Source organism: Rutidosis leptorrhynchoides, chromosome 6 (genome assembly GCF_046630445.1).
Source record: "Rutidosis leptorrhynchoides isolate AG116_Rl617_1_P2 chromosome 6, CSIRO_AGI_Rlap_v1, whole genome shotgun sequence".
In the NCBI taxonomy this organism is placed as follows: Eukaryota; Viridiplantae; Streptophyta; class Magnoliopsida; order Asterales; family Asteraceae; genus Rutidosis; species Rutidosis leptorrhynchoides.
The window spans coordinates 436,483,326-436,509,643 of record NC_092338.1 but is presented as its reverse complement, the minus strand read 5'-3'; the positions used below and the strand labels follow the sequence as shown (position 1 = coordinate 436,509,643).

At 34.7% G+C, this 26,318-nt stretch overlaps 1 protein-coding gene across 1 annotated transcript; it reads left to right on the top strand.

Moving 5' to 3' along the window:
• Window positions 1–8,590: 8,590 nt before the first annotated feature.
• On the top strand, window positions 8,591–9,555 carry LOC139855875 (uncharacterized). Its single transcript, XM_071845117.1, has one exon. The coding sequence runs from the start codon at window positions 8,703–8,705 to the stop codon at window positions 9,369–9,371; it is 669 nt and encodes a 222-aa protein (XP_071701218.1). The 5' UTR covers window positions 8,591–8,702; the 3' UTR covers window positions 9,372–9,555.
• Window positions 9,556–26,318: the final 16,763 nt, after the last annotated feature.

Below are 26,318 nucleotides of genomic sequence, written 5' to 3'. Positions count from 1 at the left end.
TGAGACGTTTTTCAAAGACTGCATTCATTTTTAAAACAAACCATAACCTTTATTTCATAAATAAAGGTTTAAAAAGCTTTACGTAGATTATCAAATAATGATAATCTAAAATATCATGTTTACACACGACCATTACATAATGGTTTACAATACAAATATGTTACATCGAAATCAGTTCTTGAATGCAGTTTTTACACAATATCATACAAACATGGACTCCAAATCTTGTCCTTATTTTAGTATGCAACAGTGAAGCTCTTAGTATTCACCTGAGAATAAACATGCTTTAAATGTCAACAAAAATGTTGGTGAGTTATAGGTTTAACCTATATATATATCAAATCGTAACAATAGACCACAAGATTTCATATTTCAATACACATCCCATACATAGAGATAAAAATCATTCATATGGTGAACACCTGGTAACCGACATTAACAAGATGCATATATATAAGAATATCCCCATCATTCCGGGACACCCTTCGGATATGATATAAATTTCGAAGTACTAAAGCATCCGGTACTTTGGATGGGATTTGTTAGGCCCAATAGATCTATCTTTAGGATTCGCGTCAATTAGGGTGTCTGTTCCCTAATTCTTAGATTACCAGACTTAATAAAAAGGGACATATTCGATTTCGATAATTCAACCATAGAATGTAGTTTCACGTACTTGTGTCTATTTTGTAAATCATTTATAAAACCTGCATGTATTCTCATCCCAAAAATATTAGATCTTAAAAGTGGGACTATAACTCACTTTCACAGATTTTTACTTCGTCGGGAAGTAAGACTTGGCCACTGGTCGATTCACGAACCTATAACAAATATGTACATATATATCAAAGTATATTCAAAATATATTTACAACACTTTTAGTTTATTTTAAAAATCTAGTTAGAAGGATTAACTTTTGTTTACGAACAAGTTTAGAATTAACTAAACTATGTTCTAGTGATTACAAGTATAAACCTTCGAATAAGATAGCTTTATATGTATGAATCGAATGATGTTGTGAACATCATTACTACCTCAAGTTTTCTGGATAAAGCTACTGGAAATGAGAAAAATGGATCTAGCTTCAAAGGATCCTTGGATGGCTTGAAAGTTCTTGAAGCAGAATCATGACACGAAAACAGTTCAAGTAAGATTTTCACTCTAAATAAGATTGTTATAGTTATAGAAATTGAATCAAAGTTTGAATATGAGTATTAACTTGTATTAGAAAGATATCTTACTGTAAATAAGAAAGATTTCTTGAGGTTGGATGATCACTCTACAAGATTGGAAGTAAGCTAGCAAACTTGGAAGTATTCTTGATTTTATGAAACTAGAACTTGTAGAATTTATGAAGAACACTTAGAACTTGAAGATAGAACTTGAGAGAGATCAATTAGATGAAGAAAATTGAAAAATGAAAGTGTTTGTAGGTGTTTTTGGTCGTTGGTGTATGGATTAGATATAAAGGATATGTAATTTTGTTTTCATGTAAATAAGTCATGAATGATTACTCATATTTTTGTAATTTTATGAGATATTTCATGCTAGTTGCCAAATGATGGTTCCCACATGTGTTAGGTAACTCACATGGGCTGCTAAGAGCTGATCATTGGAGTGTATATACCAATAGTACATACATCTAAAAGTTGTGTATTGTACGAGTACAAATACGAGTGCATACGAGTAGAATTGTTGATGAAACTGAACGAGGATGTAATTGTAAGCATTTTTGTTAAGTAGAAGTATTTTGATAAGTGTCTTGAAGTCTTTCAAAAGTGTATGAATACATATTAAAACACTACATGTATATACATTTTAACTGAGTCGTTAAGTCATCGTTAGTCGTTACATGTAAGTGTTGTTTTGAAACCTTTAGGTTAACGATCTTGTTAAATGTTATTAACCCAATGTTTATAATATCAAATGAGATTTTAAATTATTATATTATCATGATATTATGATGTATGAATATCTCTTAATATGATATATATATACATTAAATGTCGTTACAACGATAATCGTTACATATATGTCTCGTTTCAAAATCATTAAGTTAGTAGTCTTGTTTTTACATATGTAGTTCATTATTAATATACTTAATGATATGTTTACTTATCATAATATCATGTTAACTATATATATAACCATATATATGTCATCATATAGTTTTTACAAGTTTTAACATTCGTGAATCACCGGTCAACTTGGGTGGTCAATTGTCTATATGAAACATATTTCAATTAATCAAGTCTTAACAAGTTTGATTGCTTAACATGTTGGAAACACTTAATCATGTAAATAACAATTTCATTTAACATATATAAAAATATGGAAAAGTGCGGGTCACTACACTACAAGCAACTAATAATATTAAAAGCATGGTAACCCTAACTGCGATCAACTTACAACATAACTACTAAACATGGCAACTAACAACAATATAAACATAGTAGCGCAACTTGCTACTCTATACTACACCAAGTGATGATCTCACTCACCGAATACCAGCAACTACTCAGATTCTCACTACCGAGTCTCGTTCTTGTCTTTATCACCTAAGAACACCATAAACATAGTTAGTTTCTGTTCGTTAGCATAAGACAGCACAACACAGTAAATCAGTATCAAAAGCGCCGCTAAAAAGTCTATTCAACACTTATGCATTTTCAGAATTTACATTCCGATCATCTTAAGTCACGCGGGCAGCATAACAGCTAGAAAACAGCCATTAAACAACAACAATCAGCACTGATCTACATCCGTACGGTTGCAGGTGTAACCGTACGATTACAAGTTCATCCGTACGGTTACATCATGTATCCGTACGGTTGCACACTCACTGCCCGGTTGCACTAACACCACTGCATCCGTACGGTTGCACAATGTACCCGTGCGGTTGCAGGCTGCAACCGTACGGTTATGTTCATCGAGCAGCAGTAGCAGAAACTGACGGGTTTCGAGCCAAAATCTTCCAAATCTCGATTTCTAAATGTTTTGACACCAAAATCAGTTTAGGAAACATTTATAACACTTATAGAAACTTAAACCCCAACGAATTATATCAAAACAACACCCAAATCACTTGATTTTGACCAAAAAGCCATTTGTACCAAAACCTAACCAAAAACTCATTTAATCTCATATTTCATCACTAAAACGAATGATTCATACCTTGTTATGACCACGAAATCAGTAGCAACTGATTATACAACACAATTAAACACAAAATCGAGATCTAAGAGATTAGGGTTCTAGAGAGTGAAAGGTTAGGTATATGTATGTGAAAGAGATTTCAGGAAACTTCAAGAAATGGGCTGATGCCCAGCTAATATATGTTTGTTAAACACAATACCCCCATCACATACGAGTATTTATCAGTTATCTTAAATCTTACGTACCTCGTTAGGTGGCCCTAACGGAGTCCAAATTAAATAAATGAACATGTTCTGTGACCCTTGTCACAAAATGGTCTCAACTAAACAACTAAATGATTATAAACATATAATTATTATAATAACACACAAACACACCCAAGGTCAAAAGGGTCTTTTTAGCTAGGCCCGGTAACAGGATGTTACACCCGCATCCACAAAAACCAATGCACCGACCACTGCCACAACATCTCAAGCCTGTGTACGGACAGTCAGGTGATGGTTACGCACCGAGTGGGCCGCCACAAAGGAATGCTTATATGATGTACGATAACCAATCAACTGCAACAACAACCGCCACCTCAGCCACATCGGCAACAGCAACCACCGACTCAAGCGCAACCTTAAATTCATTCGATGCCCCCATACCTGCTACATTGGACCCCGCAGGTAAAACCACAACTGTCAAACATATATTAGCTGAAGTCCGAGAAATACTAAAATTTGATTTTATATATAATCTAACAAAAATTTAAAATTACATATAGAATAAGATAATCTAGACTTCTACATTGGATTGCGATGAAAGACGATGCTATTTCTCTAACTCCATATAATGCAAGTAGTAGCAGCCACTATCGCGAAAAGTTTCTTCCTTGAATCTTCTGAACCCGACCAATTTTGGAACAACAACATCCATTCTTTTCAACACCATATATGCTGATTTTTTATTACAGTAATACGGAGTTTATTCTTTTTAAGCTCAACTTGTTTATACCAGTTTATATCATAGGGATAACAATTAAAAAGAAAGTGCGCTTGTTTATATACTAGCTAAAGACAATTATTACTAGTTAAAAACATTTATTTAGGACCAAAGAGCCAATGACTTGGTGGTATCGAGGTCACCCTTAAAACATTGAGGTTAATGGTTCGAGTCCTGTTTAGGACATTTCGTGATGTATATATTCGTGTAATTAGTGTTAGGGGGGGGGGGGGCGAGTTTGCCTTTCAAAAAAAAAAAATAATAATAATAACATTTATTTAGGTCTCACGGGTAAATAATACGGAGTATGTTTTTTTTTAATGAGACTTTCTTCATGGTTGTTAATTTTTTTTTTTTTTTTTTTTTTTTTGGCAAAAAACGAAAACTATATTAAGAATAAATCTCCACAAGAGAGACAACAATACAAAAGAACCACCACAAAAAGGCTCGAAGACAAAAAACACTTCATGGTTGTTAATTAGAAGACTTCATGAGACCTAAATAAATACTCCAATGAAAAAAACAGTTATGAAGATCTTTCAGATCAATTTTGTATTGCTTGATTGGAGATCGAGTATAAAGATCTTGAAAACCAAAAAGATTTTTATTCATTTAATTTTGATTGAAATTTGTAAGAAGTCATCTATATCTTAATTTGTTTAAGTAAATTCATAATTCCAATAAAATTATTCTATTCTATCAATTTTTTTAAAGGCTATTCTATCAAATATTGAATTATTATCCTTATCATTTTGATTTTTTTTTTTTTTAAAGGCAAGAAGATTATTTATCATTTTAATTTAATTTACATTGGTTAAAACCTTCTCTTAAAAAAAATTATTACAATATACTGTATTTCTTTCGTTAATATAATTAAATTTTGGCTTTTGTTAAAAAAAAAAAATAACAATAATCCACGGATATAATATGTTAATTAAGGAAAATATAAAGTTGCAATTAATAACAAAATCATAATACCTACATTTTTGCAAAAAATATTTTTTAGGGCAACTTCCTCACACTTTCCTGCATGAAAACTCTGGTTAATATATATATGGACCTTACACGACCCCCTTTTTTTATCACTTTATTACCGAGTATATATCTTCTTGTCTAAACCCTAAAGTAAAAGAGCACATCAAAAAAACCTTCCAGGTAATTAGACTTTACATTTTTATACGTAAGTCTTCTATTAACAGTATATGTGCATACAAGTGTGTTATTTTATGCATTATTCGAATCATTAAGTTTACAAATACGTTCTTAATTATTTCGAACGTGCGAGATTGAGTATTGTTGTGGTTGTTGTTAATTATTTGTGTGTTTTTTTGCGCTCAGATGGGTCGTGCAAAATTGCGAATGGAACCGATACAGAGCGAAAAATTACGAAACAGGATGTACCAAAAAAGAAAGCCTGGGATCATAAACAAAGCAAGAGAGTTACGAACCCTTTGCGACTTGGACTTAATGGCTATGATTATCTATCCACCCGATTCAAACGAGCCCGAAATTTGGCCTGATCAAGACATCAAGAAAACTATTGCTTCTTACAAGTCAAAAAAGGGTACAACTGCAATAAAAAGTTATGATCTCGTTGATATCCTTCAAGATCGTTTGAAGAAGGCTGAAGACGAGCTTTTTAACACCCGAAAAAAGAACCTGGAAGCCAAATACCCCACGTGGTTCGAAGAATTAAACTGTTTTAATGAATTTCAGTTAACACAATTCGCTATGGCCTTAGAACAAAAGGAGAGTTCGGTACGAAGTCTTCTTGAATTCAAAAAAAGAAACATCAATGACGATCAGTTACCACCTATATTGGATAATAATTCATTAATGTCCGGATATGAATACAAGCATCCGGGTATGATGCATTATCCGGGTATGGGTATGGGTATGGGTCTTGACCTATTTAATAATGAAGCGTTTGAACAACCGATGGGACCCGCCTTGTTTGATCAATGGGCGTTTCAGCAGCAAGCTGTGCAGGGCGGCGGTTTTGTAGATAATTTTGTAATGCAAGAACTTGAAGGACATGTTAACAATGGGGAAGTTGTTAATAGTGATCATCAAGAAAGGTTTGGTTGATTTTTTATTTTGGTATTTAAGTTTTTTTTATTAGGTTGGATATGACTAATGTTTATGTATTGATTTTTTAAGTGTTTTTGAGTACTTTATTGTTAATTTTTCAGTTTTGTTAATTCATGAATAATGTTGAATAATGTTAATTTATTGTGTTTGTTTGATGTGCAGCAGCATATCTGGTGCTGGAAATCGATTTAGTGGTGCAGGGAGGATGGATTTTAATCCAGCAGCAGCTGTTGGGTTTGGGGTGGTTTCAACCGCTAAGATTAGCGTTAATGGTACACTTGTTGAACCAATAATTGGAAAAAATGGAGTTAACTTTAACCAAATCTGTCGGTTGACAGGTGTCAAGCTTTCAATAAGAGACCATGAGTCGGACCCAAACCTTAAAGACATTGAGCTAGAGGGCACGTTTGACCAGATCAAACAGGCTAGTCAGATGGTTCAAGAGCTTATAGTGAACATTAGTAATGCAGGGTGGTATGTTAACAATGTGGAAAGTGTTAAGAGTGATGATCAAGAAAGGTTTGATTGATTATTCTTTTTAGAGTGATTGAAGTTTTTTCATTAGGTTGGATATGACTAATGTTTATGGATTGGATTTTTTTAAGTGTTTTTGAGTACTCTATTTTTAATTTTTTAGTTTTGTTACTTAAATTGCTGAATAATGTGTGATTTGCTTCACAAGGCTTTCTGTTTCTGTTAGTTTGACTCATAAATAAAACATAAAACCACTTTGGCTTGAATTTAGTGTTAGTTCATTTATCTTTTTTAATTTATTTTTTCGGTATATTATTTGTGTGTGTCAATTTTTTTTTTTTTTTTTTTTTTTGAACAGCAAATTTTTATTAAGACTTCTATCAAGGAACTAGAAGCAAAAACAACAACATTTAGAACGGCTTAACTAGCCAATTGTTCCAATTAATCTTATCTTTACATCTACTAAAAACAACAACATTTGTGTATGTCGATTACACGAGTATATTTCGAGTTTGTTTTTTCAAATAATAACTGATATGGAATATTGATATTAACATAATATTGTTTGTATTTAATCAAATTTTGAGTTTGTAGTTTTTGGTTAGGGATGAGATCAGTATGGATATTGAACCGAATTGTGTAGATACCGAGATTCACGAAATCAAAATTGCTCAAAACCAAGAATTGAATACTGAACTGAATTAAATAAACAGTATCGGTATCAATATTGATTTTTTGAGTATTGTACCGAATGAAACCGAAAATAAGTGCAACATATATTTCTATGGGTTGAACCCCAATTGTTTACCCTAAAAAACATAAAATGAAAAGAACATACATTACATTTCATTCAATTCTATAGATTGAATGATTGATTGAACCAACTGCTTTATTGTCATATTTATTTCTTAGTTTGTATCTTAAATGTTTGTTGGCATATCAATAGCATTCAAATTCAGTTTTCAATAGGAAGTACACGTGTTGGGTTGTTTTAGCCTCAAGAATAAAGCTTAAGGTATTGCAATGGCTTGTTAATGCAAAGGAGTGTTCTAGTCATCAAATCTACATATGGTCAACAAAACCTTGGTTGCTAGTCTAGAGTAATGATTTAAAGGTGGATCTCACTGTTTGAATTTTGGTGAGATGTATGTTGTAATGCTTATAATGTTTTTCACTTGTATTGGGAGTTTGAGATATTGGGTGGATATAGTATGTATAAATCCATCCTGATCATTCATGTAAGTGTGGACTTTTCACAATTTGTGAGAAGTCAATTTTTAATTTAATTCCTGTTTTTTGCTAAAAAAAAATAATAATAATTCAAATTCCGTTTGAATTCAAGACAATTAAATACTTGAGAAAATAGATTACACAGCCTTCTGTTTTTTTGACTGTAGAACGCTTGTGCAAAATTGAAGAACGCATTTGTAAGAACAATTTTTCAACATATATGTGATGAAAATTACTACATATACAAAAAGAATTACATACACACGTACAATATTCTGACGCACATACATGTTTATTACGAATAATAATTTAATATTAGTATCCACACACACACATACACGTATACTAAGGTCGCAAGGATGCAAGGCGCAAGGAAGCAAGAGGCATCTTGCTCCTTGCGAGGACAAATTGTCAAACTTTTTTTTTATGAGCACTCACGCAAACAAGTTCAAAAAATGGGATTTTTGGTGATAATTCCTTTTATTAGCAGATATCTTTATGGGCCTTGCTAGCTCCATCACCAATTCATTTAGTTTCTTTGGGCCTAGCCCGTTTAATATTCAAATGATGCATACGTTTCATCCGGTGTAGCTTCAGGTTTTAATATCCGCGCCCAAAACACTTCCCGCGCCGTATTATTCCCGCCACTAATTCCCCATCTATAAAACTCCCTCATTCCCCTTTTATCTACAAACTCTAAAATCCCAACACTTCTATACTTTACAATTCCCTTTTTTTTTTGTCGTAAGAATCTAATAACGTCGGCAATGGTGGTATCACTAGGCCCCGGTAAGTTTTACGGTAGCAGTCTCCCAAGACCCCGAATTTACACCGACATCAAATACAATTCAGATCGGGTTGACCCGCCTGTTCCGGTACTTGACCCGTTGATGTCGTGGGCTGAAGAAGCTCATTGGTCAATGGGCGGTTTATCCTTTCATCGTCATCGTCTTCAAGGTCGTATTGAAGGAAACGTTGAGAAGCTCAGAAACCAAATCGAAAAAACAATTAAACAGAATGAAACCCTAAGCCCTAAACTTAAAAAATTTGTTTCGAAATTGAAATCCAAATCAGTTGTAAAGTTGGGGAAGAGGGCGAAGGCGATTGATCGGAGTCCGTCGCCACCTCCGGCGCCGATTGCAAGTAAGCGAAGAAGGCGCTATGTTGGATTAGTTGATGAAGATGATGAAATAGACGAGGAAACTGATGCTGCTAGGAAGTGGCCTGTGAGAAAGCTATCTGATGAGTTCGAGCTGGTTGCGAATGAAAGGAAATGGGGTGAGGTTGAGACGATTGCTTTGAGGACCCGGGGTCGAAAAGTCGTAAATCAGGTGAGTGCAGGGAAAGGGAAGAAGAGATTGAGGAAGGTTGGGGATGGTGCAAATGATGACGTGTCCCCTGCTAGAAGCTCGCAGATATTGGTAAAATGTGGTTAGGTTATTGTAGTGTAAGTGTTCGATGAAATGTCTGAACCAGTTTCAAGTGTTTGATTATGTGTTAGATTTAGTATATTTGGTTCTGGCTTTTATTTTTGTTATTGAAACAATGGGTTTATGTTTATATTCAAATTTCGTTATTTCGGATCATTGCTGCTTATCTTTTATGTAAGTTTAAGCTCTGTCGCGATTCAATTATGTTATGATTGTTTGCTCAATATGCTTATGAATTAATGGTATGCTTTGTCTCTTTGTTGCAATTTTCGACCAATGCTTTGTTTTTGTATTTCAAATATAGTCTAGTTATAGGATAATGATTACTGAAATTACTGTTTCTACACTTTGAATGTTATTATCTAGAGAAATTAATGAAGTTGTGGATGATACACAGGTTGATCAACCTTCTGAATTCCCTAGAAAACCTATCAAATTTATTGGTAAGATTCTAAACCCAAAGAAAAATCTTAAAGAAAACTAAATGGCGAAATTTGAGGGGTTCCTTGAGGGTATGTTCGAGAGTACCGAACGCCCAAAAAAAAAAAAGGAAACAATGGAGATAGCTTCTTGGAATTCTAGTGGATTTGGCAATTAAGTGGTGTTGGGTAGAAAGTCATTTTTTGGAAAGACTTTTGGGAGGGAGTATCCAAATTAAGGGACCAATTTCCGGCTATCTTCCGTATTTCGCCTATATAAAGAATGCCTTTATATCGGATATGGGATGGTTGAATGAAGCAGGGTGTATGTCGTGGGATTTTGGGCTCACTGATGTCCTTGACCCATATGAGGAATTACTACTTGCTACTTTATTGGCCTTAGTAAAACTTTTTGTGCTTAAGTTTAATAATAAAGACGAGATCCCGTGGATTCATTCGGTAGACAAGGTATACTGGCGGATGGTTCTCGTTTTATGCTTGTATCAAATGTATATGCAGAGTTCGAGTGGACTAAAGTTCTATGGAATAAGTATGTACCTTAAAAGGTAGACACTTTTCATTGGATAGTGTTTCAAGAGGTTGTCGCGATAAGAGAAGTTTTGAGTTATAGGCAATGTATATGGAATGTGTCGGAAGATAAATGCGGTTGGTGTTCAGAGCATATCGGATCGCTAGATCACATTCTTTTAAATTGTTCGTGGACGCACAAAATGTGGGTCGCCTTGCTTAATTGGTGGTATTTTTGTGGGGTGATGTCATTGTCTACTTTTTGTCGAGTGCTACAACGCAGTGGGTATAAAGTTACTCGTGTAATGGCTAAGGTGTATTGATGGATGGTTAACTCGAAAATGTGTGAGAGTGTTCAATTATATGTGTGGATGACACATCCATGGTTGCTAATATAAGGATCAAGATCGAGCTGCTCAAAGTTGGTTTAAGTCTTTTAGATGTTTTCATTGTGTTTGTAACTCATTGTGTAAGTGCTAGTGATAGTTTGCTAGGCTAAAAGAGGTTTAGATCCTTTTAAGTTTGTGTTCAAGTGGACGTAGTCTATTGTAAGTCCATCTTGCTATTGTTATTGTTATTTTTCACAATTTCGTGAAAAATATTCATTTATTTAATTCAGTTTTTTGCCAAAAACAAAAAAAAAAAAGAAAAAAAAAATTTGGTATATAATCAAGCTGTATGATCATATAAACTTTGTTTCCAGTAAACGAAACTTTAGCTTGACCTTGATGAAGGGAAAATAATCACAACGGGCAATCTACAAAGCGGAAACAAACCCGTTTGACAAGCATTTCCCGACCCGTATGAACCCGTGAGGAAACTAACAAACAAGCTATATCAAAACCAACCCAAATCAGTCCCCAAATCTGTTCCAAATCAGTAGCTAAACAATAATCAAGCACACACTAAAACACGAGACTTTTTACGTGAAAAACCCTCAAAATCGAGAGTAAAAACCACGGGACTCGTAAGCCACTTAAATTCCACTATCATCAACAAAGAGAGCAATACAATAATCCTTCTCTAGATCAGCTAGAGGCATACAACATCATCATACTCTTGAACAACAATAATCAACAAGTATATGAAACAATTAAAGACAAAAGAAGAATTTCATCACCCAAAATTCTACTACTGTTCGACCTGCTGTAACTCAAGCTACAGACCACTTGAGACGAATTCAACGGTTGAAACTGTTGGCACTGATGTCAGGAAGACACAGCCCAAAAATGAAGAAGATTCAACGGTCGGATCTCCGGGGATCGAAGGTTTTCTGGCCTGCTGTCACTGTAGACGGGAATTGGGGTTTTGACTCTTTTTCTTGATCTCTCTTGCACTCTTAATGAAAAATGAATCTGCACTTGGAGTTCAAAATGCCTAGAATGCTTGACCAAGTCAACAAGCATTTTGGGCCTATTTTTGTTGGGATTGGGCCATTACTTTCACATAAATGGAAACAAAATAATAAACCCAACAAATCTCCCTCTTTCCAATTATGTGAAAGAGTTCGTCATCCCGGCGATCGAGCAACATACCTTGAGCTTCTCACTTGCTAAAGCCTTTGTAAACATGTCGGAACCATTATCATCGGTATGAACTTTATCAAGTTCAAACAAACCATCTTCAAGACGTTCTCTAATCCAATGATACCGCACATCTATATGTTTTGTCCGCTTATGATACATAGAATTTTTAGCCAAATGAATCGCACTCTCATTATCACAAAGAACCACATATCGTGATTGCTTAAACGCAAGGTCTTGTAGAAACCTTTTCATCCACAATAGTTCTTTGCACGCTTCTGTTGCTGCCATATACTCAGCCTCGGTTGTAGACAATGCAACACACTTTTGTAACCTTTATTGCCATGAAACTGCTCCCCCTGCGAAAGTCATCAAATATCCAGAAGTGGATTTCATGTTATCTTTGTTTCCTGCCATATCTGAGTCTGTATAACCAACAAGCATCGGCTCTCCATTTCCGAATGTGATACCTAACTTTGAAGTACCTCGTAAGTATCTCATAATCCATTTAACCGCTTCCCAATGCTTCTTACCCGGATTTGACATAAACCGACTAACAACACCTACCGCATGAGCTATATCAGGCCTAGTACACACCATAGCATACATCAAGCTACCAACCGCTGAAGCATATGGAACTTTATCCATCTCCTCAACATCCTCCTTTGAAGAAGGGCAATCTCTATCTGTTAGCTTACAGTTGTTAGTAAGAGGGGAACTAACCACTTTAGCATTCTCCATGTTGAATCTACTAAGCACCTTTTCAATGTATTGCTTTTGTGATATATGTAACGTCTTAGCACCTCTATCTCTAGAAATCCGAATGCCAAGAATCTATTTTGCTGGTCCCAAGTCTTTCATAGCAAAAGACTTGCTCAATTCTCGCTTCAACTACGCAATTCTTTTAATATTTTTACCAACAATCAACATATCATCAACGTATAACAACAATATGATGAAATCATCATCACCAAACCTCTGAAAGAAAACACAATGATCTGAAGTTGTGTTTCGGTAGCCTTGCTTTCCTATAACCGACTCAAACTTCTTATACCACTGTCTCGGTGCTTGCTTCAACCCATATAGACTTTTCTGAAGTCTACAAACATAATTTTCTTTACCCTTAACCCGAAAACCTTCAGGTTGCATCATGTAGATTTCCTTATCCAAATCACCGTGAAGAAAAGCAGTCTTGACATCCATCTGTTCAACCTCAAGATCAAGACTAGCAGCTAACCCAAGAACCACTCGAATAGATCCCATCTTCGCGACCGGAGAGAAAATCTCATCAAAATCAATACCCTTTTTCTGGCTGAATCCTTTAACGACTAACCTAGCTTTGTACCTTGGTTGTGAAGTAAGCTCATCTGTCTTCAATTTGAATACCCATTTGTTTCTCAAAGCTCTTTTGCCTTTAGGTAACTTCACCAGGTCATAAGTATTGTTCTCATACAAAGAATTCATCTCATCTTGCATAGCTTCACCCCACTCTTTCTTATGCTCATCTTTCATTGCTTCTGAATAACACTCTGGCTCTCCCCCATCAGTGAGTAATACATACTCATCAGCGGAATATCTAACAGAAGGATGACGCTCTCGAGTAGACCGCCTAAGTGGGACAAATGAAGGAATATCTGGTACTGGAATCTCTACCTGCTCCGGAGCATCACCAACATCAGTACCATGTTCATCATTCTGAACATCATCTCCAACATGTTGTGGAGTAACTGGATCCAAATCAACAAGATCAGTACTAGGTTGAGGAACTGAATCTGTCTTCTCAACATCTTTTAACATCTGATCTTTTGTAAAAACAACATCTCGGCTTCGTACAAGTTTCTTCTGAACTGGATCATATAACCTGTACCCAAAATCATCTTCACCATAGCCGAGGAATACACATGGCTTAGTCTTCATATCAAGCTTTGACCTTTCATCTTTGGGAACATGAACAAATGCTTTACATCCAAAGACTCGTAAATGACGGTAAGAAACATCTTTGCCGCTCCAAACCCTGTTAGGAACATCAAAACGCAAAGGTACACAAGGGGTTAGATTAATAATATGAACTGCCGTATTTAAAGCCTCACCCCAAAAGGAATCAGACAACCCTGCATGTGAAAGCAAACATCTAACTCTCTCAACCAAAGTTCTGTTCATCCTCTCTGCTAAGCCATTCAACTGAGGTGTCTTTGGTGGAGTCTTTTGATGCCGAATACCATTCTCCTTACAATAAGCATCAAATCTGCCAATGTATTCACCGCCATTATCAGTTCGAATAAACTTGAGTTTCTTTCCCGTTTGCCTTTCAACTAGTGCATGAAATTCCTTAAACTTCTCAAATACTTGATCCTTTGACTTTAAAGTATAAACCCACACCTTCCAGGAATGATCATCGATGAATGTAATAAAGTAGGAACATCCACCAAGTGTCCTAGTCTTCATAGGCCCACAAACATCCGAATGAACTAGATCAAGTACGTTCTCCATTCGAAAAGGAGAATGACTCTTAAACACAACTCTGGTCTGTTTTCCTGCCAAACAGTGAGAACACTTACTCAAATTAATATCATTAACACCCGACAACACATTCTTCTTAAACAAGATAGACATCCCCTTTTCACTCATGTGGCCAAGTCTTTTATGCCACAACTCGGTAGAATCAACATTGTCCACTGCGTTAACAATGTTCTGGATGATCTTCGGATGTGTGATGTATAATCTTGAGTCTTTCTTGCCTCTTCCCACTATCATAGAACCAAGAGTTAGTTTCCAAATACCATTACCAAAACAGCTATGATAACCATCATCATCAAGAATGCCTGTTGAAATGACATTAAGTCTCATATCCGGAACATGTTTTACATTATGCAAAACCAACTCCATCCCAGTGTCAAATTTCAAACAAACATCTCCAATACCAACGATTTTTGATAACCCGGCATTACCCATCCTAGCAAATCCATAGTCACCCGGAGTGTAAGATGAGTAGTGGTCTCTACATGTTGCAACATGACATGTAGCACCACTATCAACAATCCAACTCGTGTCATCATGAGTAAGATTAATCATATCATAATCAATACAAACAAAGAATTCATCCGTAATAGTGTTAACTTCAACCTTATCATCATCACCACCATCACTTTTCTTTTGTTTATTCTTGTCATATGTCTTTTTCTTCTCATTCTTCAACTTTGGACAATACCACTTTGTGTGTCCCTTTTCATGACAATTATAACACTCAACATTAGCAAATTTACCTTTGCGTGAGCTGCTACGATGATTGCCTCTTTTACCCTGACCTCTACTATGACTTCTCCCCTGCGTTTCTGTGACCAAGATATCTGACTGTGAAGAGGAACCTTGTGACTTTCTTCTCATCTCTTCATTCAAAATACTACCCTTAGCCAATTCCATGGTGATAGTACCATTCGGTGCAGAGTTGGACAAAGATGTCCTAAAAGTCTCCCAAGAGTCCGGTAATGTACCAAGTAACCAGAGACCCTGAATCTCATCCTCAAACTTGATACCCATACCTGCAAGCTGATTTATAATACCCTGATATGCATTTAGGTGATCTGTAATAGGAGTCCCATCATGATACTTCAAAGCCATCATCTGCTTAATTAAGAACAACTTGTTATTCTGATGTGGTAGCACGGGGTTACGAAATAGTGTATATTTTTAATACGGAATGCTACAAAATTTAACAAGTTTTAATTAAATATTTACAAAATGGATATACCAAAACCTTGCTACAACACAATAGGCAGTGTACCTAGTCGCGAAGTAGTATAGTTTTTAGTAAGTCCGGTTCGTTCCACAGGGAGACGGGCTTATGAAACACTTTATTTTTATATAACAATATATAAATATAAATATAAAAAGGGGGGTTTTACCGTTTAATGACCGGTTTGTCGATTTTATATTTTAAAGTCACAATTAAAAGCTAATGCAAAATATTAAAAATAACTAAAAACTTAATTTAAAGAGTAAAGTAAATGACGATAATTAAAATGACAGAAATTAAAGTGCGAAAATTAAAAGTGCAATTAAATATGAAATAAAAGGGATTATGCTTATTTAAACTTCCATAATCATGATGTTCGGCGTATTAATTTTAGTTTTATGCCCATGGGTTAATTGTCCTTTGTCCTGGATTATTTAATATGTCCGTCTGGTTTTTGTCCATAACAGTCCATCAGTCATAAATATAAAGTGCGAGTGTCCTCGTCAAATTATCCTTATACCCGAAGTTAAATATTCCAACTAATTGGGGATTCGAATTGTAACAAGGTTTTAATACTTTGTTTAATGAATACACCAGGTTATCGACTGCGTGTAAACCAAGGTTTTACTACTTTGTTAACAATTACACCAATTACCCTTGAATGTAATTTCACCCCTGTTTTAATTATTCTAGTGGCTATTAATCCATTCCCTTGTCCGGTTAAATGAACGATTATTCGTGCATATAAATACCCCGCCCATCGTGTCCGATCGAGTGCTTATGGTAATTTATAGGGACGCCCAATTGTAAATCTTTATATTAACATTAACAAACTATCATTTAGTTAAACAAATATAAAGCCCATTAATAGCCCATAGTCTAATTTCCACAAGTGTCGTTCTTTTGTCCAAACCCCAATTATGGTACAAAGCCCAATTACCCAATTTTAGTATTTTAGCCCAACATCATGATTACTTTGGTTCAAATAAGCATAATAACAACTTAGTTACGAGACATTAATTTAAAAAGGAGAACATAGCTTACATTGATTATTTATCGCGTAGTGGTACACGGACAGAGCTCCGACTTTAAAAACCCGTAAAAATAACCTTTACATAACCCAAACTAATCTAATATAACACTAATCTATACTATATATATATATTTATTTATATTATACGGAGTATTATTATTATTATGTGTGTGGTGTGTTAAAAACGAGTAGAAAACTGGCCTTTTATAGAACCTGAGCTGAATCTGATCCTCATGCGACTCGCATGGGAAATAGGCATAAATCCATGCGAGTCGCATGGCTATGCTGGACAGCTCACATACGTTTGTCACATAGCTTTGCCGACATAATATAAAATAAATATAAATATATAAATAATTAATATAATTATTTATATATTATATTTTATTCTTGTGCATAGTAGACTAGATATTTTTGGTCCGTTGCGTCGGGCGTTTCTTCTTGGCTCGGGTCCCGGTTCCGGATTTTCGGACGTCTTCGCGTATTATTTTATATCGTGTACTTTGCGTTCCGCAACTTGTACTCTTGTCATTTTTAGACGTCCTTCATAAATATTTTGAACCTTTTTGATTGAATCTTGTACATTTGAGCATTTTGGACCTTTTTGTCTTCAAATCTTCGTTTACGCCTTTTGTCTTCGCACTTATTAAATATAAACAAATATTACTTGAATATGGAACAATTACAACTAAAATCCTGTCTTTCTTGGGGGATAATGCTATGAAATATATGTTCCTTTTTAGCCTTATCAATATCCCCACACTTGAACGTTGCTTGTCCTCAAGCAATACAGTCTTGAAATAATATAATACATCACACGAATCACTTCTTTATTCTTCACACTTTGTACATCAGTGATTTTGATAGAGCGGTACAAACAATGATAGTAACGATAGAACCATGGTTAAAGGTGGGTGTGTCATCCACAGTTGCCTTGGGTTTAGGTCAACGACACTTATAATCAAATAGCCGATTTACTTTCGGTTTCCAAAGCAAAGTGCACATTTGAAAGGCGGTTTACAGTCCCACATGACTATAAAAATGTAGATCCTTAAGGAAATTGGATCTTTATGAAAACATTTGATCTTTTGAAAATTCAAGCTAGATTTTACCCTAGACAAGTTTTCTGATTTAATCCATTCTTTGGTGTTGCAAAATATATTTGTGAATCAATATTTTGGCTTAAAACTTTTAGGTTCGTGTAATCCACTGCTATCCTGGTATCGGAAAGCACACATCCAGTTTACTTGTTCCGTATATTACCTTTCGGTAAACTACCGTCCGGTTGTAAAGGAAAGCGATGAACAAGAAACTGTTAAGGCAAAGTCTAATGACATGCATTTGATTATGGTCTAAAAACGTGTCGGATGCTAGAACTATCCTTGGTAGGAGCAATAGTAAAGATCATCCTATGATTTTTCGGTCTGGCACAAGGTCCTGTCTCTGACCATGCTATGCAACCACCGTTCTTACGGTTGACACCCGATTTGGTTCAGGTGACCTAATGAATTCCAGGTGAATTTCTTAGGATTTTACGTTCAATGGTAATGAACGCATTGAAAATGGTTTTTCAGAAAACAAATCGGTTTGTATTTTTGATCAAAATATTTTCTCGTTCATGCTCGAGTTTAGATATCATCGAATTCCATGAGTTTGAATTCTCAATCTTTAAGGTCAATCTCTAGGATTGAGTATTATCAGTCTTAAAAGCTGATTTTTAATCTTTAAGGAGATTATCCTTTTCTGGGGATCTGATTCATTAGTCTTATCAAGCTAATTTGCACGGTGCCTCCCCATTGTACGAGATAAATCCTTCTCATGGTTAGGATAAATCTGACCACTTGGCGACCCTGTTTGATGCTGAGGTCCGTGGATTTCCTGCTGATTTTAGTGATGACTTTTCTAGATTTTTCGTCAACCTACAGCTGGTCTGGACGACAACTTCATGACCTAAATCAAGAAGCGCGTGTCTTTTTCGGAAGACTTTACTTCCTTTTAATGATGGAATTGATTCATCGTGTAGATCCATCTTTCTTTCAAAAGTTTCACAATAAACCGGGTAAAACTATTAATTTAGTTCAAAACAAAAGCACCTGCAATAACTTTACAGAAACATATGATAGATAGTTTTTAATAACTTGGTATATTCTCCCCACACTTAGTTTCTTTCTTTGCCTTGTTATTTTCCTTTATTCCATTTTAAATGAATTCAAGCGTTTTGGGTTGTTTCTCAATTTATGTCCTTTTCTAGGTAACGATAATTTCGGTGTTAACACCTAGTTTTCATCGTTCATAAATATGTATAAACATGATTTTAAATTCATTTAGTTTTTTTTTTCAAATTTTCACAAAATTTGGCAAATAAACCACAAAATTTGGCAAATAAACCAAGTGTAAACCCGAGAGAATTTATAACCCTTCCCCACACTTGAGATCATGCAATGCCCTCATTTGCATGAAATCAGACTCTAATTATAAATTCATGAGGGTGATTAGTGTAGAAAAGTGATTAAGAATACCTAGTTTGTACTTACAAAGCTCGACGAATGATAGATGGCGCGCCTTATCGTTCCTTCCTTTTTGTTTTATCACACATGTTTTTCTTCAAAAATGGTTGCTTTTCTGAACTGTTTGCTAATTTTTTTTTGAAAATACATATTTTACCCTAACTTATCATGCATGGTTATTAACGAGTTATGCACTAACCCGAACCCCTATTTTAACGTTAAGTGGGGTTAGACTTCCCCACACTTAGCTGACGACATGTGAAGTCGGTAGAATAAGTTCCACGAATTAGAATAGTGAGCCAGTTATTTATATCTCGGGTGGTGTATAATATATCAATGGGTTTAAAGTTTAGACTCACCCGATCGTCACTACTTAATTCTTTTTTAAGTGTAGCTTTTAGTAAATGGATATGTCTCTTTTCTGGTTCTTGGTCAAATGGATCGATATACACCGACATACTTATATCTATAGGGTGGACAATTTCTAATATTTCCTTCCGTTCATTCTCGGAATCAAAGGTTTCACCTCTATTACCCAATTGGGTGAAATCCGAGGTGTCATTATCTATTACAGCTCGTGGTTCATCTTCAGTAGATGACTCGTCTATTGAGAATATTGGGTTAGGAGGTTGTGGAACGGTGAAGTTCGGTTTGGTCTCGGGGGTAAAATTTTCAACGTTATCGTTTTTCCAAGAGTACCAATTTGTTACCCTTACATCTTCTTCGTCGGTAGAGGCTAATGTGTCGATATGTTGTGAAATTGGTAAGGCTGAATAAGAATTATCATCGGGATAGTTGGTGATTTCGGAGCTCTCGAATTCATCAAAATTCGATGATTTGAGATTTTCTTGCACAATACTCCTCAGATCAACAGGTGTGTAATCTGATAGAGTTTCAGCTTGCCTATTTACAAACTCTCTCATTTGTTCCTTTTGAGCATCAAGTTCTTCGAGTTTGATTCTCATATAATCTAAAGAATCTTCAAGTTTTTCTGGTTGTTGAGTTTGAATATCTTCTTGGGAATAATCCCAATTAGAATTGTGTTCTTCATAATCGTTCCATTCAGGTTCTGTGGGTGCGTAATTTTCAGTAGGAACGTAATAGTAACATTCCCATGTTGAGTGATAATCTCCACAGATTTCACAACCAGTTATTGTTTCGTCGTTCGCGATCCAAGATTGACTGACCGAATTGTCATCAACACTCGGTTGAGAGTATTGATTTAATTGATTTTGGAGTTCAAAAAGAGTTTCCAAGGCCTTGTTTTCAAAATTTTCCATTTTATTGTGATGGCCAAATTTTAGCTACAATGTGGTGCATTCACGAATTATCCTATTAGTTATAAAAATAGAAAAACTTATATAAGTTGTCCAATTAATAGACTTTTCTGATTTTGCCCACGTTTCGAATAGCCAAAAGATGCAGCAGGTAGCCAGGACCCTTTAAATCGGAAGCCCACAACTAGCCACTAACAAATCCAACTATTACTACGAACCAGAAAAATGTCAACGTCCATTAACTTAACCGCTTAAATAATTTTTCTTTCCGTTTTGAGAATTAGATAAGAAATAGAGAAAATTCTAGGTCCTAAAAACTAGAGCGTCGAGAAATAAGAAAGAAATAGATTGCGCGTCGAAAAACGTCGAAAAATAAAAATAAGAAAGAAAAACGTCGAAACTTAAAAGTCTAAAAACTAAATCTAAAAAGTTGCGCCTAAAAGTCTAAAGGTAAATGCAATTCTAAAGGAAAAACGGCAATTTATTAGGCACTAAAATCTATAAATGGCGTCGCAAAATTCTAAAGCGCCTAAGTCTTAATCTAAAGAAAAAGCACTTAAGAGATTTTACGGCAAAGCCTAAGAATCTAGAAATATAAAATAATTATGGCAAAAAAAACTAGACTAAAAACTAACTACGAACGATAAAAATACAAATATTACGCTAAACGATTAAAAAGATACAAAATAGAAAAAGAAATAAAAAGTTATAAAATTATATATTTTTATAAAAATATTATTTTTATATTTTAAATTATAAAAGTATTAATTTTATATATTTAATAAACTAATTATAAGTAAATATTATAAATTAATAAAACTAAATAATATTAAACAAATAACCTAAATAGTGTTTTAATAATAATAATATAATATTACACCGTAATTAATGCGTAACTAGGGTAAAACCTGGCCTGTCAGCACCCATCATGCGACTCGCATGGGGTTCAGGCTACGGTCATGCGAGTCGCATGACCTGCAGAGCCGGTTCAAATGGGGGTTCAAACAAAGGTTCAATTTGTATTTAATTTATATTTATTTTTATTTTCTGTTTTTCTAATTTTTAATTTTTCTGTTTTAATATATAAAATATAAAATATATATATAATTTAAATAAAAACTTAATTTTACAAACTAAAATAAAATAAAAATACTTTATAATAAAAACATAAAAATAGATTTATATATATATATATAATTTTTTTTTCGGTTTTAAAAATTTTTAAATTTTTTTTTTTTTTTAAAGATTTTATATTGTTTTTCTAAAAACAAAATATAAAAATTTCGCCGACTCCCCGGCAGCGGCGCCAAAAACTTGATGTGGTAGCACGGGGTTACGAAATAGTGTATATTTTTAATACGGAATGCTACAAAATTTAACAAGTTTTAATTAAATATTTACAAAATGGATATACCAAAACCTTGCTACAACACAATAGGCAGTGTACCTAGTCGCGAAGTAGTATAGTTTTTAGTAAGTCCGGTTCGTTCCACAGGGAGACGGGCTTATGAAACACTTTATTTTTATATAACAATATATAAATATAAATATAAAAAGGGGGTTTTACCGTTTAATGACCGGTTTGTCGATTTTATATTTTAAAGTCACAATTAAAAGCTAATGCAAAATATTAAAAATAACTAAAAACTTAATTTAAAGAGTAAAGTAAATGACGATAATTAAAATGACAGAAATTAAAGTGCGAAAATTAAAAGTGCAATTAAATATGAAATAAAAGGGATTATGCTTATTTAAACTTCCATAATCATGATGTTCGGCGTATTAATTTTAGTTTTATGCCCATGGGTTAATTGTCCTTTGTCCTGGATTATTTAATATGTCCGTCTGGTTTTTGTCCATAACAGTCCATCAGTCATAAATATAAAGTGCGAGTGTCCTCGTCAAATTATCCTTATACCCGAAGTTAAATATTCCAACTAATTGGGGATTCGAATTGTAACAAGGTTTTAATACTTTGTTTAATGAATACACCAGGTTATCGACTGCGTGTAAACCAAGGTTTTACTACTTTGTTAACAATTACACCAATTACCCTTGAATGTAATTTCACCCCTGTTTTAATTATTCTAGTGGCTATTAATCCATTCCCGTGTCCGGTTAAATGAACGATTATTCGTGCATATAAATACCCCGCCCATCGTGTCCGATCGAGTGCTTATGGTAATTTATAGGGACGCCCAATTGTAAATCTTTATATTAACATTAACAAACTATCATTTAGTTAAACAAATATAAAGCCCATTAATAGCCCATAGTCTAATTTCCACAAGTGTCGTTCTTTTGTCCAAACCCCAATTATGGTACAAAGCCCAATTACCCAATTTTAGTATTTTAGCCCAACATCATGATTACTTTGGTTCAAATAAGCATAATAACAACTTAGTTACGAGACATTAATTTAAAAAGGAGAACATAGCTTACATTGATTATTTATCGCGTAGTGGTACACGGACAGAGCTCCGACTTTAAAAACCCGTAAAAATAACCTTTACATAACCCAAACTAATCTAATATAACACTAATCTATACTATATATATATATTTATTTATATTATACGGAGTATTATTATTATTATGTGTGTGGTGTGTTAAAAACGAGTAGAAAACTGGCCTTTTATAAAACCTGAGCTGAATCTGATCCTCATGCGACTCGCATGGGAAATAGGCATAAATCCATGCGAGTCGCATGGCTATGCTGGACAGCTCACATACGTTTGTCACATAGCTTTGCCGACATAATATAAAATAAATATAAATATATAAATAATTAATATAATTATTTATATATTATATTTTATTCTTGTGCATAGTAGACTAGATATTTTTGGTCCGTTGCGTCGGGCGTTTCTTCTTGGCTCGGGTCCCGGTTCCGGATTTTCGGACGTCTTCGCGTATTATTTTATATCGTGTACTTTGCGTTCCGCAACTTGTACTCTTGTCATTTTTAGACGTCCTTCATAAATATTTTGAACCTTTTTGATTGAATCTTGTACATTTGAGCATTTTGGACCTTTTTGTCTTCAAATCTTCGTTTACGCCTTTTGTCTTCGCACTTATTAAATATAAACAAATATTACTTGAATATGGAACAATTACAACTAAAATCCTGTCTTTCTTGGGGGATAATGCTATGAAATATATGTTCCTTTTTAGCCTTATCATATTCCCAGTCTTTCGTTCATATAACTGCTCAAGCTTTTTCCATTAGGCTTTAGCATCAGTCTCCCCAGTAATATGATTCACAACATTATCATCAACCTACTGCCGAATATACCCACATACTTGTCTATGTAAAATTTTCCATTGAGCATCAGATTTTTCCTCAGGTTTATCCTCAGTAAAAACAGGCAAATAATAATCTTTCACATAAAGAAGATCCTCCATCTTGCCTTTCCAAACATGATAATTTGAACCATTTAAACTAATCATTTTACTTGTATTAGCTTCCATCTTTCACACAAGTTAAATCAAATAACCTAGCTCTAGATACCAATTTGAAGGGAAAATAATCACAACAGGCAATCTACAAAGCGGAAACAAACCCGTTTGACAAGCATTTCCCGACCCGTATGAACCCGTGAGGAAACTAACAAACAAGCTATATCAAAACCAACCCAAATCAGTCCCCAAATCTGTTCCAAATCAGTAGCTAAACAATAATCAAGCACACACAAAAACACGAGACTTTTTACGTAGAAAACCCCTCAAAATCGAGAGTAAAAACCACGGGACTCGTAAGCCACTTAAATTCCACTATCATCAACAAAGAGAGCAATACAATAATCCTTCTCTAGATCAACTAGAGGCATACAACATCATCATACTCTTGAACAACAATAATCAACAAGTATATGAAACAATTAAAGACAAAAGAAGAATTTCATCACCCAAAATTCTGCTACTGTTCGACCTGCTGTAACTCAAGCTACAGACCACTTGAGACGAATTCAACGGTTGAAACTGTTGGCACTGATGTCAGGAAGACACAGCCCAAAAATGAAGAAGATTCAACGGTCGGATCTCCGGGGATCGAAGGTTTTCTGGCCTGCTGTCACTGTAGACGGGAATTGGTGTTTTGACTCTTTTTCTTGATCTCTCTTGCACTCTTAATGAAAAATGAATCTGCACTTGGAGTTCAAAATGCCTAGAATGCTTGACCAAGTCAACAAGCATTTTGGGCCTATTTTTTTTGGGCTTGGGCCATTACTTTCACATAAATGGAAACAAAATAATAAACCCAACACTTGACACAATTGCTGTAGTTATGAATTTTAATGCCTACTTAATCAAAATCCAATAGCCACATAAAAACATGCTGTATGCCTTGTGTAGTTTTGCGTCTTCTATGTGAGAATGCATTCAATCTGCCACAAATTTTAGCTCTACCTCATTTTCTTTTAAATCTGCAGAAATCGTTGGTTGTTAACAAGTATGAAAGTTGCAATGCTTCAGCAGTTCAGTTTGATACACAATTTATAATGAAATGAAATTTGTGTATTGAGCTAATGACGATGAGCAAGTACTTAGGGAGTGTTTGGTTTGTGGTAGTGGGAATCTAACACAAGAAAACAGGCATACTTCAAACCAAGGTTGCAAAAATTAGAAAAATCGGCCGAGTTCTCGCCAAGAAATCGTTTTGGAGTTGCGGCCGAGTTCTCGTTTTGAAATCGGCCAAAAAATCGGTCGACGACCGGTTTAATCGGTCAACGACCGATAAATCGAGTTTCTCGGCCAAATCTCGGGTATCATAAAAATTATCCCCAAAGTCAACGAAAGTCAACCGCCGAGAACTCCCCGAGTTCTCCGAGAACTCCCAGAAACAGTCCCGCCGAGAACTCCCCGAGTTCCGATTTCTTCAACCTTGCTTCAAACCCATCTAGGAGTTTGGGTTTACGTTATTATACGGAAATACGAAAACCAACCCGTTCCGTCTATCAGGCAGTTAAAGTGGCTCATTTTGACCCAAATACGCTCACCCATTCTGCCACCTTTAAGTTCATGTTTAGTTTTTCTGGATCCGTTGTGTTTATAAATAGGCTTATTTGCAATGTGTCACCAAAAGGATCGGTGATGCACCGAGGTTCATTGATCATTAATAACAGCTAAGTAGTGAGTTGTGGTCGTATATCTAATCATTTAAGCTTTACTTAACGTTCAACTGATGGGGGTGTTCGGATGTGCATTTGATTATGCGATTTCGAATAATCAGAATTAAATGATCACTTGTAACAAAAATAGTGTGTTATAACTTTCGCTTGAATCTTCATAATAAGATGTTTGCCTGTTTTGAAGATGATGATTATTTAAGAGTTTAAGTAGATACATCATTAAAATCGAAATCAGTTCTCTATCCTTAGGTTCAGAGAAGGGATAAATACGAAATCATATTTCACTTGTTAAATGATCAGTTCTTCAGGTACTGTTATAACTGGTTTAATGAGATGATTAGAAACATACTCAATTTATACAAAGATGTAGCTTATAATCCAATAAAACTGAAATTATTTTCTTTTATAAACAACGATAAGCACCTCTAATATAGGCTCAGCCAAACTAAGAGCACAAAGGATCTGTCGTAACACAAAAAAAAGATGGAAAACATAACTGATAGATTTGAGGAGATAGTCAACACAGTCAACGAAGGAAGACAAAAAAAAAAAACGTGAGTCTACCTCAATGGACTAGAGATTACCGGCTAACAATGGAGAAAGGAAAGAAGTAGCAGGGTGCCTTAAAAGTTGTTAGTCACTACACATGTCATTAGATGGTTAATTAAGTAGTTAGAAATTAGGGGTTAGATCTTAATCACAAATTGTATAAGATGAACGTTTGTAATGGTAATTTAATAAAAAAATAAAAAATTTGAGAATCAAATTTCTGAATTCCTTTCTATTTTCTTAAGGAGGTTGGTC